Source organism: Lolium perenne, chromosome 5 (genome assembly GCF_019359855.2).
Source record: "Lolium perenne isolate Kyuss_39 chromosome 5, Kyuss_2.0, whole genome shotgun sequence".
Lineage (NCBI taxonomy): Eukaryota > Viridiplantae > Streptophyta > Magnoliopsida > Poales > Poaceae > Lolium > Lolium perenne.
The window spans coordinates 4,958,944-4,976,693 of record NC_067248.2 but is presented as its reverse complement, the minus strand read 5'-3'; the positions used below and the strand labels follow the sequence as shown (position 1 = coordinate 4,976,693).

At 50.6% G+C, this 17,750-nt stretch overlaps 3 protein-coding genes across 3 annotated transcripts; all 3 read left to right on the top strand.

Moving 5' to 3' along the window:
• The first annotated feature begins 1,408 nt into the window (after nucleotides 1-1,408).
• On the top strand, nucleotides 1,409-2,490 carry LOC127326315 (disease resistance protein Pikm1-TS-like). The gene is made up of 2 exons (XM_051353175.2): nucleotides 1,409-1,995; nucleotides 2,096-2,490. Exons 1-2 carry the CDS (start codon nucleotides 1,436-1,438, stop codon nucleotides 2,286-2,288), a joined length of 753 nt encoding a protein of 250 aa, XP_051209135.1. The 5' UTR covers nucleotides 1,409-1,435; the 3' UTR covers nucleotides 2,289-2,490.
• A 5,561-nt stretch (nucleotides 2,491-8,051) lies between these two features.
• On the top strand, nucleotides 8,052-11,239 carry LOC127326302 (receptor-like protein EIX2). Its single transcript, XM_051353159.2, has one exon. It carries the CDS (start codon nucleotides 8,130-8,132, stop codon nucleotides 10,983-10,985), a length of 2,856 nt encoding a protein of 951 aa, XP_051209119.1. The 5' UTR covers nucleotides 8,052-8,129; the 3' UTR covers nucleotides 10,986-11,239.
• A 4,037-nt stretch (nucleotides 11,240-15,276) lies between these two features.
• LOC127326306 (glycine-rich RNA-binding protein GRP1A) lies at nucleotides 15,277-17,536 on the top strand. Its single transcript, XM_051353164.2, has 2 exons — nucleotides 15,277-15,743; nucleotides 17,151-17,536. The coding sequence occupies exons 1-2, from the start codon at nucleotides 15,618-15,620 to the stop codon at nucleotides 17,304-17,306; spliced, it is 282 nt and encodes a 93-aa protein (XP_051209124.1). The 5' UTR covers nucleotides 15,277-15,617; the 3' UTR covers nucleotides 17,307-17,536.
• The last annotated feature ends 214 nt before the right edge of the window (nucleotides 17,537-17,750 follow it).

The window sequence follows — 17,750 nt, the reverse complement described above, 5'->3', positions numbered from 1 at the left end:
CTATCCCTTTTAGGGCAAATGAGTAGGAAACGGCCCGTGACACCGCATAGTTTGTCGGAACGAGGCCATATTTGGCATGTGCGTGGTCCCTGGGATGGGAAGCAAGGCCTCGGGAGCGGATTTCCAATCCGATCGATGCGTGATGGTTTTTTCATTTTCGGGGTGTCAAAACGGGTTTATTTTGTGAAGCAGCTACATGGGGCGTATTTTAGTATTGCGCGAGACCTCCGCGTAGTGGTAGGACACCGCCTTCGCACCACATATCACATGCCATATGTGCGCGCTAGCTATCTGGGAATCCATGCAGCTTCCTGCGGTGTCCCGCCGAATCCGCTGGAAACTGACCGGATTTGAACTAGGGGTACACTTTCCGTCACTCAATAAATTCCGCAAAAAATGTTTTTATGTCTATAACACATCACTTTATGTCCTAATTTTTGTCCGTTTAGCGTGTTGGCGAACGGTGCACCAGCCCGCCCGATACGGCCATTTCGCATCTCGCGAGGGGGCTGTTTTGGCCACATGGCAAATTGGGCGTCATATTTGGATTCTTCTAATTTTTAGGTTCAAATGATGATATGTATATTATATTTAGATTCCTCTCATTTTTCTGATCGATTTAGACATATTATTTGTGGAATTTTGATTTTCCGATTTAAAGATATTAATTATTCAATATTAAATAGAAAAAAAGACCAAAAAATAAAATCATTTTATTTTTATTTGAATTCAATATTATTATTACTTATATATATTCATTGTTGTCTACTTAAGTAATTGTTTGGGATTCAAAAATAAAGAAGTGTGCATCACGGTTCAAGGGTTAATAGGGTTGATATGCTATTATTATCAGTAAGAGGTGTCAATTCTATAATGGAAGCTCATCCGAATGGAACCAAGAAGTTAAGCGTGCTGAGGCTAGAGTAGTGTGAGGATGGGTGACCGACTGGGAAGTTTAACCATGATTGTAATTTGACATAAGATTAAGTGTAGTTAGAATTAAAAGTGTATTGGGTGAAAGATAAACAAGTAAAAAAAAGAAAAAAAAAAGAAAAAATTGTTTAAAAGAAATTAAAATTTTAAAAATTTTAAATGTCTATGCCTAGGGTTTTGCCGTCGGCATATAGAAAAAAATATTTTTTTTTCGAATTTTTTTTTTTTTTGAATTTTTTTGGAAACGGAAAATTTGAATTTTTTAAAAGTCTATGCCGAGGGTTTTGCCGTCGGCGTAGCGTGCTACGCCGAGGGCCGGGCTACGCCGACGGCGATAGTGCCTTTGCCGAGGGACTTACACGCCGAGGAGCTATGCCGAGGGCGGCCCTCGGCATAGCCTACGCCGAGGGCCAAAGCATGCTACGCCGAGGGTTCCCGGCCCTCGGCATATAGCTCCATTCCTGTAGTGGGCGGTGGGGGGCTAGTGGTTGGCACGAAACACATGCACATTCCGCGGTGGATTAGAGAACACTTCAGCAGCCTTAACAGCTTAGATATCAGGATCTGCAAACTAAGGGAGGAGGATATCGCTCTTCTAGGTGAGATGCCCAACCTCCGGATTCTCACCTTAAGGTTCGAGGTCGTCCCGAAGGAGCCGGTAGCTATCAGCAGTGGAGGGTTCCCAAAGCTGGATTGGCTCAACGTTGACAGCCGCGTGCCACGGGTTGCGTTCCAGCAAGGAGCGATGCCGGGGCTGACTACACTCAAGTTCTTCTTCCAGTTCTACAGCGGCCCACCGTATACAGAGCCTCTCGGCATTAAGCACCTCAGTAACCTCTATTACATCTCCTTCCAATACAACCCGGACTGGTATCGAGCGGACAGCCCGTGCATCAGGGCGACGATTGATGCTGTGAGGAAAGAAGCCCAGGAGCATCCCGGAAAGATCAGCTTTTACGTCACTGGCCGCAAGACTGAGATTTTTCCAGAATTCAAAATTGAACAGCTTCCTGAAGAGATCCATGGCACTTCCAGCAGCGGGATGCCGGAGTGTCTTAGCCGGTAATCATTTTGACACTTAACATAACAGCTTATGCTTTCTATTACCAAAAGACCACTAAATACACGGTTCTTCTTCTTCTCTTCCTATGTACCGTGGCAGGTTATCCACTGAACCCAAGAGGGGCATTTTTTTAGAGAACAATGGCGCACGGGTTTCTGAAGAGATCAATGAAGCTTCCACCAGTGAGACGGGTGAGATTGAGGAGGACAGCGCGACCGCGCAGATTTCCCAAGTGAACAATGAAGCATCCACCAGTGGGACGTGCGAGATTGAGGGGGACAGCAAAGCTTAATTCATCGTCTTGCCGAGTATTGATGAAATTCACAGGGTAATCTGTCTCGCACTTACTCAAATGTAATAGTCCGTACTAGTTTCACTGTCCATCATCGACTACGGAGAACTTTCCAAACCTCCACGACCCTGTCGTGCACCTGTTTTTGCCAGCGTTACATTTGTATTCAATAATCTGCCCCGGACGGTGGACCACTGTGATATGTTTGATGGACTTGTTTGCCAAACCTATGTTATATATATCTAGTATGCACTCAGCATCAAGATTACTATATCTACTATGAATTCATGGAAATTAACACCATTAGGGTTGTTTTCTGTTAAATCCACGTATGCATATTTTATGAATGTCCACAATAGGTATTGTAGAGAGAGATGCAATGCTCGATGTATTGATCGGATGCATATGGCGGTACATATATATAGGCCACGTCCTCGACTATCCAAGGAAGGAGGCGGGCCCAATAATAAATACAAAGATATGTATCGCTATACAATAACTACAGAGGATACACATCCGGATATACAAGATATGTATCTCAAATGATGCCGTAGGGAGACCCTTGGTCATGATATCCGCAAATTGTTGGGAGGTGGGCACATGAAGTACTCGAATGTGTCCAAGGGCCACCTGTTCCCGAACAAAGTGGATGTCCAGCTCAATATGCTTGGTGCGGCGATGATGGACCGGGTTGGCGGAGAGGTAGACGGCGGAGACGTTGTCGCAGTAGACCACGGTGGCTTTGGCGACAGGACATGAGAGCTCAACGAGGAGTTGCCGCAGCCAGGAGACCTCAGCAACCGCATTAGCAACAGCCCGGTACTCCGCTTCGGCGCTGGAGCGAGAGACCGTGGGCTGTCGCTTAGACGACCAGGAGATGAGCGAAGGTCCGAAGTAGACGTAGTAGCCAGACGTGGAGCGACGCGTGTCGGGGCAGCCTGCCCAATCGGCGTCCGAGTAGGCGATGATGTCCGTGGCGGGGGAGGCGTGGAGGAAGAGACCGAAGTACATGGTACCACGAATGTAGCGGAGGATCCGCTTGACCGCAGCCCAATGAGGATCCCGCGGAGCGTGCATGTGAAGGCACACCTGCTGAACAGCATATTGCAGCTCGGGGCGAGTAAAGGTGAGGTACTGCAGGGCACCGACGATGGAGCGATAAGATGACGCGTCCGTGGCCAAGGAACCATCTGTGGCGGAGAGCTTGGACTTCGTGTCGACAGGCGTGGCGCGGGTTTGCAATTAAGCATACCGGCGCGGTCCAGGAGCTCATGGGCGTACTTGCGCTGATGAAGGAAGAAGCCGTCGGTGCGACGTACGACCTCGATGCCGAGGAAGTAGTGCAAGGGCCCCAAGTCCTTGAGGGCAAACTCAGCGCGAAGACGCTCGGTGAGCTGTCGTAGTAGGTCCGTGGAGCTGGCCGTTAAGATGATGTCGTCGACGTAGAGCAGCAGGTACGCGGTGGTGGCGCCGTTGTTGTACACAAACAGCGAGGCATCGGAGCGGGTGGAGCGGAAGCCGAGTTGGTGAAGAAACGCTGTGATGCGCTGGTACCAGGCGCGTTGGGCCTGCTTGAGCCCGTATAACGAGCGCGAGAGCAGGCACACATGGTCGGGGTGGGCGCTGTCGACGAAACCAGTGGGCTGCTGGCAGAAGACCTGCTCCTCTAAATGGCCGTGAAGGAAGGCGTTGGAGACGTCCATCTGGTGCACGGGCCACGCACGGGAGACCGCGAGCTGAAGAACAGTGCGGATCGTCCCAGGCTTGACAACCGGGGCGAAGGTGTCGGTGAAGTCGACGCCGGCGCGCTGGCGAAAGCCACGAACCACCCACCGCGCCTTGTGGCGGTCGAGGGTACCATCCGGATGGAACTTGTGCTTGAAGACCCACTTCCCGGTGATGATGTTGGCGTGAGGGGGGCGGGGAACAAGCGTCCATGTCTGGTTCCGCTGCAGGGCGTCGAACTCGTCCTGCATGGCCGCAAGCCACTGCGGGTCGCGGAGAGCAGCCCGGGCAGAAGCGGGCAGGGGCGACGGTGTGGCTGGTGAAGGTGCGGAAGTCGACGCGGTGCAGACGTACTCGTCCGAGGGGTACCGCGTGCTCGGGACGCGAATCCCCGCACGAGCGCGCGTGAGGGGGCCCGTCGCCGGCGGCGGAGGAGGCGGTGGCGGGGCCGAAGGCGAGGCATCGCCCGAGCTGGGGCTCGAGGGTGACGCGGTCAAGGGCGCAGATGACACGGCGGTGCCCGAGGCAGTGCTCGAAGGCGACGCGGGCGGTGTCGAGGGCGAGGCGGCAGCGCCCGAGGCAGGGCTCGAGGGCGCCACGTGTGAGCCCGAGGCAGTGCTCGAGGGCGTCACGGGAGGCGTCGCAGCTGTAGTAGAGGGGGCGCGCGGGGGCGCTGCCGAGCCAGGGACCTCCACCAGGGTAGGGCCGCGACGCCGCGGACTGTCAGTCGCGGGAGGAGAAGTCCTCACCTGTTCCTGTGCAAAGGGAAAACAGTGTTCATCAAAGTACACGTGCCGGTGCCGGGACGTGATGACGCGGTGAGAGACCGGATCATAGCAACGGTAGCCTTTGGTGTTAGCCGGGTAACCGAGAAATACACACGGAATGGAGCGAGGTGCGAGTTTATGAGGGGTGGTGGTGGCGGTGCTAGGGAAACAGCGACAACCGAAGATACGGAGACCGTCGTATGAGGGGGGTGAGCCAAACAAGAGGTTATGTGGTGTGTAATTCCAGCGAGGGCGACACGGGCGTAGGTTGACTAGGAGGGTGGCGGTGGAGAGGGCGTCCGGCCAGAACTGGGGGGGCATGTGGGCGTGGAACAGGAGGGTACGAACGCAGTCATTAGGGGTGCGTAGGACGCGCTCGGCGCGGCCGTTCTGCTGGGAGGTGTATGGGCAAGTTAGGCGGAAGATGGTGCCGTGTGTACCATCCAACCGGAGGTGGATATGCAGCTTTCCCAGCGAGCCGCACTGTTTCCCTAGGCTGCGCAGCGAAGTGTCCCGCATGGCCGCGCGCGGGTGTTATTGCGACCAACCGCCTCTAGCCGCTTCGCCTGCAGTCGTTGTATATAAGGTGAACCCGCCTTCTTGGAGATTCCATGCCATTCACGTCCCTCCACCACATCTCAGCCATGTCAAGGAGCCACCGCAACATTCTCGCCCCAAACGGATTCTGGCGCGACAGCCTCACCGTTAAGGAGGCATGGGCCCTGTATGCGGCGCGCTACCCTGTGACGCTAGACATGCCCCTACCGAGCAGCGGTGATTTGAAAATGGCGGTCCACTGGATCGACATCCTGCTTGCGCCCGCACCGGAGAATGATCGTTGGCGTGACGAGATCAGGCCCTAGCGGCGCCGCCTGAGCCAGGAAAAGCGCGCCAATCCCACCTCGGTGGGTCGATTTCCTCAACATGTGCCACAACGAAGAGCCGCGCAGCACCGACGGACTCATCGGGCCGCTCACGTCCTGGAACAAGGACGAGCGCGCCTGTTTCTGGGGTGTGCCAGGGTGCACCCCCTCCGCCGTCCTCAACTGCATCCGCAACAGCGCCCCTAGGCTCGAGATGGCACCGCCATCGCCATCACGTTGGCTTCCGAGGGGAATGACCTCATGTTCATCCTCCTCCCATTCTTCATTGTCAGGGCCGACACGCTTGACACCAGCCGTCCTGCTCCTCCCACCGTGTCCCCCTAACCCGTGCCGAAGCGCGAGGTGAAAGAGTAGTACAAGACGTCGGCGCGCCGACGCAGATGTGGCAGCTGCAACGGTAAAAGATACACGATCCGTTTCCCAGCGGGCTAGCCGTGGTAGCACCATCCTCCCTGAAGCCGGAGGAAGAGGATGAGGTGGCGGCGCTCCTCCCGCCAACAGCGCCTCGTAGCAAGCAGCAACGACCCAGACGACACGCCGGGGTACAACACCGCGTACATGCCATCGCTGAACGACAACAAAGCCTAGGAGGGGAACACCGGGGATGTGATCGCCATGTCCATCCGCTATAGCGGCAGACCACTCGTCGACCTTACGCGCGACAAGGCGAAGGTGGTCCCAACGACGCGATGAGGGATGAACCCGTCCATGAGCCGGCGGCCTCGCGGCAAGAAGGATGTCGTGGACGATGGCGACTACATTTTCTTCCAGTACAACGACGGCTCCGGCCCCGCATGCACCATTAGTTTATTTTGTGTTTAAATTTGGGCGAATTTCATTCAAATCCTTGTAATATATAACAAATTTGAATGACTTTAAGTGTTTCCGGTTGAATTTAAGATTTTTTTTTGGAACGTGACTGCAAACAGATACGGAGGCGTCCCGAAATGTTCGATCAACGGCTATTATCGGATACTGTGGCCAACAAGGGCGGACCCGTTCAGCCATCAATCATCTACTAGTCTAGTCATAACGTCTCCGTCGTGGTTGACGCAGTGGACTTGGACTTCCATAGTAGATGGAATGGCTCTTCAGTCACAGATTCTCCTCATATACCCAACGAACGAATCCAGAGGACGCACGTACCAGAATACTATAGCAAAGCTGCCCATCACATACTACCCACACAAAAAAAGATGGCTGAGCTAGGGCCGTTGGTCCGAGGTCTGATAATAATCCTCATGACGTGCTTTCTCCTCTTCCACCAGAGCTCGCCGGCGGCTATCGCACCAACACCACCAGCAGGCATCCCAGCTGCCGCACGACGTCCAGTTCGTGTGAATGAGCCGCGCCACGTTGACGGGCAGCGGCACCCTGTGCGTCCGCTCCGCCTTCTTGGTGCCACTGTCAGATGCCTCGAAGTCGTTCTTCTTCTTCTCCCCTATGACGCTACGGTGGCGCGCGGCGGTGGTGGGAGTGGAGGTGTCCGTGGTGTGGGCGATGTCAGAGACGATGCCGGTCGACTTTTAAGGCTGGCCGCACACGGGACACGATGCCATTGAAGGCGGCGCAGAAGCCCAGCCGCCGCCCGCCAGTGCGCGCGCAGAAGAAGCAGCCGCGACATTGATGGCGAAGGCTTCGACACAGACACGAAAGTGCTGACCGGGGAAGCGATGCCCTCGATACAGCCCTATGGCTCGCTGCCAGGCGGGCCCGATGGAAAAGCGAGCGATCACTTGAGGCGTCTGCGCAGCGTCCGCCGTGACGCATCCCAGGCGCAAATATGTGCCGCGTTTGCGTCGCTGCGGATGGTCCGGTCACTATGCGTCGCCCCGAAGGAAGGCGAGGGGCGCGGCACGCGTGGCATCGCCATTACTTAGTTGGCAGAGATGGGCGGTGGCTGCTCGGCAGGCGAGGCATCGCCATTAACGTGGCGCAGACTGCCGAAGCGACGCCATTCACTGGCACGCCTGAGAAGACGCATTGAACCTAGGTCGCTGGCAGGCGGGCCCGACGAAACGTCCGCCAGACGCGAGCATACAATTTGCGCGTCCGCGCAGCGTCAGCGGAGACGCATCCGAGGCACATATTTGGGTCAGGTTTGCGTCGCCGCGGATGGGTGGGACACTATATATCTGGCTACAAACGCATTTTCGGTCCGCGGCAGACGCAAACGATCGCTCAACGTCCATTTACGTCGTCCCGTCGGATATGCCCTAAGCAGATTGGAGAACGTGAGGTCCGCAAAAATTAGGCTAACAAGGAGATATCGGACCCGCTCACCCATCAATCATCTAGTCTAGTCATAACGTCACCGTCGTGGTTGACGCAGTGGACTTGGACTTCCATAGATGGAATGGACAGTTCTGTCATAGATTTCCTCCTCATATACCGAACGAACAGAGCAAGAGGACGCACGTACCAAACTAGCAAAGCTGCCCATCACATACTACCCACACAAAAACATGGCCGAGCCAGAGCCGTTGGTCCGAGTTCTGATAATCCTGATGACGTGCTTTCTCCTCTTCCACCGGAGCTCGCCGGCGGCGCTCGCACCAACACCACCAGCAAGCACCCTCTGCATCCCCCGCGAGCGGGACGCGCTTCGCGACTTCAAGGCCGGCCTCAACGACTCCGGCGACATCCTGTCGTCGTGGCGAGGCGCAGACTGCTGCCAGTGGAAGGGTGTCGTTTGCAGCAACCGAACCGGCCACGTCGTCGCTCTCCGAATCAACAGCACAAGCTATTCATACCATTGTGGGACCATCGGAGGTGAGATACGCTCCTCATTGCTCTCTTTACGGCATCTGAAGCAGCTTGATCTCTCAAACAACAACTTCAGCGGACAACCCATCCCGGAGCTCATCGGCGCCCTCCGCAGCCTGACGGATCTCGACCTCTCATACTCTAATTTTGGCGGTAGGATTCCTCCCCACATCGGTAATCTCTCGAATCTGCTCAGCCTCCAGCTCAACAGCAATCAGGAAAGTCAGGTCATACCCCACTCACATGATCTCGCATGGGTGTCGAGCCTGAGGAAGCTGCGAGTTCTCAGCATGTCTGAGGTGGATCTCAGCGCTGCCGTCGACTGGTTTCAGGCTGTCCACCTGCTCCCTAGTCTCATCCACCTTGATTTAGTTTCTTGTGGCCTCCAGAACACTATGCCTCCCCCGTTGCATTCCAACCTCACATCGCTGGAGAGCCTAGACCTGCAGGATAACCCCTTCAACACCTCTCTTGTAGCCAAAAATTTGGTCTGGCTCTGGGATCTACCCAGCCTCCAAGTGCTCTCTCTAATTGCATGTGGGATCCATGGTCCTATCCCTGACGTTGTGGGAAACTTAACTTCCCTTCAAAATCTAAAACTTGATTCCAACTACCTTACCGGCATGGTGCCATTGACCTTCAGGAAACTGTTGAAACTTCAGTGCCTCGAATTAGTGTATAACTTCATCAATATGGACGTAACGAAGCTACTGCATCTGTTGCCTTCAAATGAATTGCAAAAGCTAGATTTGAGCGAGAATTCTTTGACGGGGAGCTTGCCAGATTGGATAGGGCGTTTTAGCAACTTGAAGATGCTTTACCTCGACCTTAATAAGCTGGCTGGGGAGATACCAGTTGGTATACGGGAACTCAGAAATTTGACAATATTATCGCTAAGCTCAAACAACCTACATGGTACAATCACCGAGGACCATTTCACAAATTTAACTACTCTACAGCACATGTGGATCTCTCATAATTCCTTGACCGTGAAGGTCAATAGTACATGGTACACTCCATTCAGGTTGATTTCAGCAGGCTTTAGCTCTTGCATTCTAGGGCCCCAGTTTCCAGCTTGGCTTATCCAACCAACAATGAAGACTCTTGATATTTCGAACACAAGCATACATGATAACATTCCTGCTGAGTTTTGGACTGGTAGTCCTCTTTCGGAGTTGGATATGTCAAAAAATCGACTTGTTGGCATGCTTCCTAAGACCCTTGGTGACCTGGAATTAGAAATATTGGATATCAGTTCTAACGAGCTCACTGGTCCGATTCCAACACTTCCCAAGACGCTCACAAGCCTGGACCTGTCTAAAAACAATCTATCAGGCCCACTGCCATCGGGCACCGAAGGGCTAATGCTAGAAGTACTGCTTCTCTTCAACAATTCCTTGTCTGGGACCATTCCTTGCTCCCTGCTTCAGTTACAGGAATTGAAAATTCTTGATCTATCAAATAACCTGCTACACGGGACAATTCCTAACTGCCCTCAAGGATACAGAACCTCGAATATTATAACCCTTAACTTGAACAGCAACAATCTTTCAGGACCATTCCCTATGTTTCTCCAGAGGTGCAGAGAGTTCATCTTTCTTGATCTGGCGTACAATAAATTTTCTGGGAGCCTACCAACATGGATCGGGTCAAGGTTACCACAATTGGCACTTTTGCGGTTGCGCTCAAACATGTTCTCTGGTGGTATCCCTGGCCAACTAAGCAGGATGAAGGGGCTTCAGTATTTAGACATTGCATGCAACGACATCTCTGGCAATATACCCGAGTCATTTGGGAATCTCAGAGCTATGACTATTGCTCCCAATGATAGTGGTGCCCTTTTCAATCTTTTTTACACTGGAGACGTCACTTATGAAATTTACTCTAGTTATTATACTGAGAGTATATTGGTGGACACAAAAGGTCAACAGCTTGAATACACCAGTGGGATCAGATATATGGTGAACATTGATTTATCTTGCAATCGTTTAACAGGGCAGATTCCTTCAGAAATTGGCATGCTCGTTGCATTGAAGAACTTGAACTTGTCATGGAATAATGTCAGTGGCATAATGCCCCAAAGTATTGGTGAGCTACGGGCATTGGAATCTTTTGACCTGTCACATAACGAGCTATCTGGTGAAATCCCTACAAGTTTATCAGCTCTAACATCACTCAGCTGCTTGAACTTGTCATATAACAATTTGACAGGAACAATACCATCTGGGAATCAGTTAAAAACTCTAGATGACCAAGCATCCATCTATATTGGTAATCCAGGTCTTTGTGGTCCACCTCTCACGAAGAGTTGCTCAGGAACTGACAAAAGTACACTCGTCCCTGAAGAGCACGAAGGCATGAGCGGTATGGTTTCCTTTTACCTCAGCTCGTGCCTAGGATTTGTGGTAGGTCTCTGGATTGTTTTCTGTGGTTTCTTGTTCAAGAGGAAATGGAGGGTTGCATGTTTGTCATTTTCGGATCACATCTATGATTGTGTTTATGTGGAAGTCAGTGTGGGCTGGGCCTCATTGGCAAGAAAAATCCGTCAAGGATAAGGCAACACTTGAGCTTCTCTCTTGGTACCTATGCTATGAGAATAGTATTAATAATTCTTGTTATGTGGCATGCTTTTCTTTGGTGTGTGATTTAGTATTGTCATATGTGTCAGTTAATATCTCTCGAATGTGTATGAAGGTAAACATTTGTAACTGTTGTGGAAGATATAGTTATTCCAAACTACGTTTAAGCTTTACACATGTGAACGGTTGTATGAATAGTTGAATACACACAAGTGCTTCAATTTGTAACTATTTCTGTTGTAACTTTGATCATGGTTTTCCTTACGTATAAGTTTAGCGTGTAGCATCCAACCGGAGGTTGATATGCTCACATGAACACATCAAAACATTGTATTGTACAAGAGCTGGTCTGTTAATGCGTGACCTAAAGTCCAAGTTCAACTTTGAACAACAATTTCACCAACTTTTTGTGAGTTATATGTTCTGAAAACGGTACAATGTATTCAGTTTAATTAGCGACAAGCGTGTATCGCTGCTCTCATCTTCTTTCTGTTTCCCACCTCCTGCTCCTCATCCCTCTCCCTAATTCAAACCATATCGCCAATCCCTCCCCAGAAGTCCACCTCCGGGTCATGCACCGGCACACCACGGAAGCCCGCTGATGAATCCTCAACCAGCCGCCTTGGAGATTCCGATGCCAAGTACGTCTAGGAGGCCCGTCGCGCAGTGGAGGAGCCCATCGTGGCTTGCCATCCCACAGCTCGATCTTGCTGCCAAAAACGGCAGCCCCTCGCCGGTATAGGCGACGCCGAGGACTTCCTCCTTGCTGGAGGCGTGCCGAATGGCGACGGAAGCGTAAAGACCAGAGCAATTAGGTAGGGATATGCATTTTCGTGCCGCATGTGCGGCTGTCTAAGCCGCGGAAGTTGGGGTCGGCGCCGGCGTCGAGGAGCTCGCCCAATCCCTCCGCGTTGCCCTCGTGGGTCATGTACATCAACTGGAAATTCGCGACGCCAGCTGCTTCTTCCGACCTTTCCGCTCCCCCAGCGACGCCGTTGCCGCCCTCCGCCGCCGCGGTGAGCCGCCATGGACGGACGCTTTCCCACAGTAAACCGAGGGTTCGCCGGCACCGCAGGCGCTGCCGTCTCCTCCGTCACTGTGCTCGGCTGGGATCGATAGAAAGCGTTGGTGGTGCCATCTCGCGCAGTGGACAGAGCTTTGAGCGGCGGGGAGAGGCGTTCGAGATCGTTCTACTTCTCAATTGTTCAGTCAAAGCGGTGGAAAGACTAAAAAATAACCAAGCACGGTGGAAGACCATCCTAACTGAACCGACGGCAAACAACCGGGTAGCCGATCACCCATCTGGCCAAAAGAAAAGTAACCGAGTGGACGTTGGAAGCCAGGAAAAAATAGCTAAAATAGCTACGTGTAGGCAAGGACTGGACAAAGAAATGGATAATTTGCATATCTACAGTGCCGAAATCATTATGAAGCGTGCCAAACTGATTGAAAATTATATCTTTACTATTAAATTGCAATCCGTCGTTCGTTCGTGTACGTGCGAGAAAAAAATCAGCGATATCGCGACCAGAAAACCTTGGGCAATCCCGATCCAACCCGCACCGCTCGTATGCTAACAGAAAACCGCGACCGAACGTTGCCCCAATCCGCTCCGCATAAAAAAAACAAATCGGGTGCGGGCCTCTCGGGGCTGAACCGCAGAAGCAGCAACCGAGCGTGGGCGTTCGGGAAGAGATGATCATATCTGCGTTGAGTACAAAAGGATCGGATCAGCTTTGGTATTATTGCACCGGATCTGGTGAAAACGAAAATAAAGGAAAAAAAGGAACTGAACTTGGATTATTGTTGTTCCTATCCGCATGGGTTTCCGTCGAACGAGATTGTAACGCAATGGAGCAGTACAGGAGTACTCTACGCTGAAGATACCTGCAAGTACATCACTAGCATCATTCGCGCATGCTAGGTAAAAATGCTTAGGAGTAATACATGCACGAAGTGCATGTGTACGAGATCTAAAAAAAGAAGCATGTACATCACGAACATGAATGAAGGCTCACACAGATTAAAAAACAAAAGTAATCCCACCGAGTTCTACATGTAATGTGTTACTTTAGCATGGAAATAAAAGACGGCATACATCTACCGATGCAGAGGCAGGGTCGTAGTTGCCTCCATTTCTAAAAACATGTAATATGTTACGGTAAAATATTATTGTATATACCATGCACTAGCGAAATTGTTGGGCGGGCCAGCCCAAAGAAAACTATATAGTTACTTTTTTGGACCAACATTTCTACCCACTTTTCTGTGTTTTGGGCTGAGATGGGCAGGCCATGGCTCAGTTTTTGTTTCAACATAGATCTTAGCCCATGGTTCAGTTTTGTTTCAATATAGGTCCACCAACAAATACCATGTATATGGTGTACGCATGTATATATGCCTACTAACTTAGCCTTCTTTTCGATAACCATTTTTCTCGGCACTTGAGCGCTTGTGCTTCTAAACAAATTAAGGTCGCCGAGCTCTCGCTACCAAGTATGCAACATAGCCAAACTTCAGTTTTAGGTTGTCAAAGGTAGTTACTAGCTTCATCATTGGGATAAACCAAACCGCTAATTAGCCCATACTAGAGTAGATAGTAAGCCGTACTCTCGGATTTTGTTGTTTAAGACACCATCATCTGTGTCCATTTCGTCACCAAAGCTATGGATGGAGGCATGAGCGTATGAGGTCAGCATCAACATGGCCGACCCACATGAGATCAACGTCGACCAGAGCATTGAAGCCTACCTCATTGTGTTACATAATGAGTTTTCCGTCAATCTTATCGCCTCCGTAGCAACACATGGGTAATGTGCTAGTAGTGTATAACGAAGCTTACAGATTAAATTATTTCCCCTTTCTTTTCTTTTTCTTTTATTTTCATTTATTCGGTATAGAGGTGTCAAGCACCTCCACGGGCCTAAACCTGAGTAAACCACACGTTCTCCTTGTTTGTTAGCGGACAAACTCGCTGCGCACCATCTTCCCTAAAACCAAAATACATCAACCATGGGTATTGCTGTGGCTACCCCACGTCAATTGGCGCCGTCTGTGGGAACTTTGGGCGCTCGAATCACGGGTTCGGCGGCTCCAACCTCGCCGATCGACAGTACAACTCGCCAGATTACGCAGAACATATCTACTTCAGCCCCATCGCGTTCCTTCCGCACACGCCAGTCTAGCGCACGGTCTTCAACTCCCACCAAGAGGGGGTGGATATGACGTTTGGAGATATGCGTTTCCACATCAACACGGTGGGCATCCTTAGTCTCCCAGACCAGATTCGTTCGGTTCCACGGGAATCGATATCGCCACCGACCACCGTAACACCTTCCTTGCCAACCTCCGCTCCTCCAGCGAGCTGGAATCGACCTTAACATCAATCTTTTGCGTCGACTGTGACGTCTACCACATTGTGGGTCCGAACGACCTCATCTGGGATCACGACGATAGATCCACCAGCAGCGGGAGCTGAAACAACAGTGTGTTCCCGTCAAGTTTCCATTGTGCGGTGATCGACCCGTCACCGAAGTCGACGATGGGACCGGCGAAGGAGCCAAACGGACCACCGCCACCATCCTACAGGAGGCCTAGGCCAAGGCAAAGGAAACCTTAAGAGGCTCTACCCCTATGGCAGCTGACGTGTCACGAGAGGAGTTGATGGCCTATCACCGCCTCCTTCACCAAGAGAACACACGCATGACCAAGTTACAAGCAGAACTCAGCGTGCATAAGCAACGTACTGACGCGTCGAGCGAACGGTGGGCACAACTATACTTGCTCCACTCTTCTTCATCAAGACACAAAACTCCGGGCAGGGCACCCACGCGACGCTCTCGACTGTAACATCTGGCCGAAGGCGATAGACTCGAGATGTCGAAAATCTTCGACTCGTCCTTCCTGATGGCCGAGACACCGCAAGGTGCCCTGATAGCGGCTACTACATATCTGCGTCAAACCAAAGACCATCGCTCACCTGATGGATATCGCTAGTCGATGGGCAGATGGCGAGGACTCTTTATGAGATAAAAATGACCCTCGCCGTGCCGTGTGGACATGCAGTGTCACGACCTAGTCATCATTGTAACCTATTTTAGATTGTCATGTTCTAATGGTTATCCTCCGTGCAATTGAAATAAGGCGGCCTTGAAATAAAATCTTCCAATGTAACAGCTTGAAGTGCCCATCCTTAAGAAAGACAAACGGATAACGAGACGTGCTATACTAGTATTTGTAAATCGTGTCATCGACAGCATGAATCGGGTAGAGATCACTTAACATCTAGCAGCAGTAGCAATATTTACTGATCAACACTGGTGAAGCTTGTGAAATTGAAGACAAACTGGTAGCTCAGCCATCCACACCTGCCCCGGCGAGCAGCTACCCCTATAAATGCCCGACCCCGGCAAGAGCGAGGTCGACTCCTCGATGGTTCTTGTGCCCAACTACACCCCAGCTGCCTGATCGATGCGATTATAAATCCCGGCCCAGGCGAGAGGCAAGACAGCAGCTAGCGATCAAGTACGGGGCTGTGGTGGTTGAGAGAAGGAGCTAGCTAGGTAGCTACTGTTGATCCTCGGCAAGAGCAAGAGATCGAGGAGGAAGATGGCGGACGGAGGTGGTGCAGAGACGGCGAATCAGGTCTTCGTGACTAACCTGCCCGGGACCATCGTCGACGACCGCCGTCTGGAGGAGCTCTTCAGCCATTGTGGCGAGGTCCTCGAAGCCAAGGTCCATCGATCCCGACTCTGCGCGTATATATTCCATTTCGCTATATATATGTATGTCATCTCATGTATGCCACTAGTAGAAAAAGAGGCTTTCATACGCCCCCTTTAGTCCCCAAAATATTCGAACCGCGACTAAAGGGGTCTTTAGTCGCGGTTCGGGAGGCGACCCGCGACTAATGCTCCACCAACCGAGACTAAAGGGCTATGGCAGGTTGTGTCCGGCGCAGACATCTTTAGTCCCGGTTGGGGACACCACGCACCCTTCACCCCCCCCCCCCCCCTCGGATCGCCTTTTTTAACACTGTAAAATAGAAAAGAAAATGATAGAAAATTCAAAAAATAAAATGTTCTCAGATTTTTGTATGTTATGCAACCTACTATTAGGGAAAATTAACAAATTTGAATTTTCACTTTTTTTGCAAAAAAGGTTTGAAAAATGGTACCATCGCATTAACTTTTGCATACGACGTCGAAAAAAAACATATAATGTGATCGTGGGAAAAAGTTACATCCGAATGAAAGCAGGGTTTCCCCGGTTAGCTAATTTTTAGATTCTCAAAATTCCAAATGAAAATATGAAAGCAGGAAGATTTTAGTTTTTGCCAGAAATTCAGTATTTTATATTTTTTTAAAATTTTAAATTAATAATTGCATCTTGCATAAAGATTACTATTACTTAACCATAAAGTTAGCCAATTTTTAGATTTTCAAATTTTCAGGTTTTAGGTTTGGCAAAAAAAATATTAAAATATTAAAAAATTATAAATTAATTATAATATAAATTTAAAAAGTTAATATTTATTTATTTATTTAAGATTATTATTACATCATTACTTTTGTTTATTAAAATAATTATTTGGAATTCAAACAATAAAGAAGTGTGATATCGACCAACATGTTAATACGATTGATATGATACTACTATCAACAACATGCGCGCGAAGCACTTGGAACGATGATGGGAAAGGAACTTAAAAGTTAAGCGTGCTAGTGTTGGAGTAGTGGAAGGATGGGTGACCGAACGGGAAGTTTGACCACGGGTAGTTAGTGACTAAACTTGGCTAATAACTGAAATACTAGAAATTCTGAAGAAAAAAAAGAAAAAAAAAGGGAGTGAAAAATAATTAGAAAACCAAATGGATTAAATTTTTTTAACGAAATAGCCTTTTGTCCCGGTTCGTGTTACAAACCGAGACTAAAGGTCCTTCGCCCCGGCGCACGCCAGCCGCCCACGTGGACGGGCCTTTAGTCCCGGTTCGTAAGCAACCGGGACTAGGGGGAGGGGGGGGGGGGGGGCTTTAGTCGCGCTTACTTAATCCCGATTGCGTAACCGGGATTAATGGCAGTTACCAACCGGTACTAAAGCCCCTTTTTCTACCAGTGTGCGTTGACTGCTGAGTGTGTGCAGGTCATCAAAGACCGTGAGACCGGGTTGTCGCGCGGGTTCGGGATCGTCACCTTCGTCGACAGGGAAGCGGTGGAACATGCGGTCCGCTGCATGCACGAGAAGCCGCAGGACGGCCACCATATCTTGGTCTGCAAGCACGTCATGCCCCGCCGGTGATCGTATGTCCGTGGTGACCCTAATTAAGCTTCGTCGTCGTCGGTGCCGTCTGGTTCGTCGTGTGTTTTTATATATCGGGAGGGAGCGCCATTGTTTGAATAACAAGATGGATCGATCTGTATGCCGTTGTTGATGGATTGGATCGGGACTTCTAACTCGATCAGTGTAATTATCGTACGTACCTATTTATCAGTGCTGCGAAAAAAAATAAAAGGAGAAGATCAAATGCATTCTTACTATTTTGTTCCTTTTTTCTTTCTCTTTTCCCGACCGAGACCGACACTACGGGAGGATTGCACGCTGCCGTGCCGCCAAATCACACGGCAAATGTCAAAATCGGCCCGGCAAAGCCTTTGCCGTGCGGTGCTGCACGGCAAAGTACGCTCGGCAACATCCGGCTCGGCAAAGGGTTATTTGTCGTGCGCCTCGCCAAAATTGCCTGGC

Bases quoted from the DNA above. Each gene is read 5' to 3' on its own strand.
- LOC127326315 (XM_051353175.2), top strand. From the start codon at position 1,436: ATGCACATTCCGCGGTGGATTAGAGAACACTTCAGCAGCCTTAACAGC. The intron at 1,996-2,095 runs GTAATCATTTTG...GTACCGTGGCAG, and splicing joins ATGCCGGAGTGTCTTAGCCG to GTTATCCACTGAACCCAAGA.
- LOC127326302 (XM_051353159.2), top strand. From the start codon at position 8,130: ATGGCCGAGCCAGAGCCGTTGGTCCGAGTTCTGATAATCCTGATGACG.
- LOC127326306 (XM_051353164.2), top strand. From the start codon at position 15,618: ATGGCGGACGGAGGTGGTGCAGAGACGGCGAATCAGGTCTTCGTGACT. The intron at 15,744-17,150 runs GTCCATCGATCC...GAGTGTGTGCAG, and splicing joins GCGAGGTCCTCGAAGCCAAG to GTCATCAAAGACCGTGAGAC.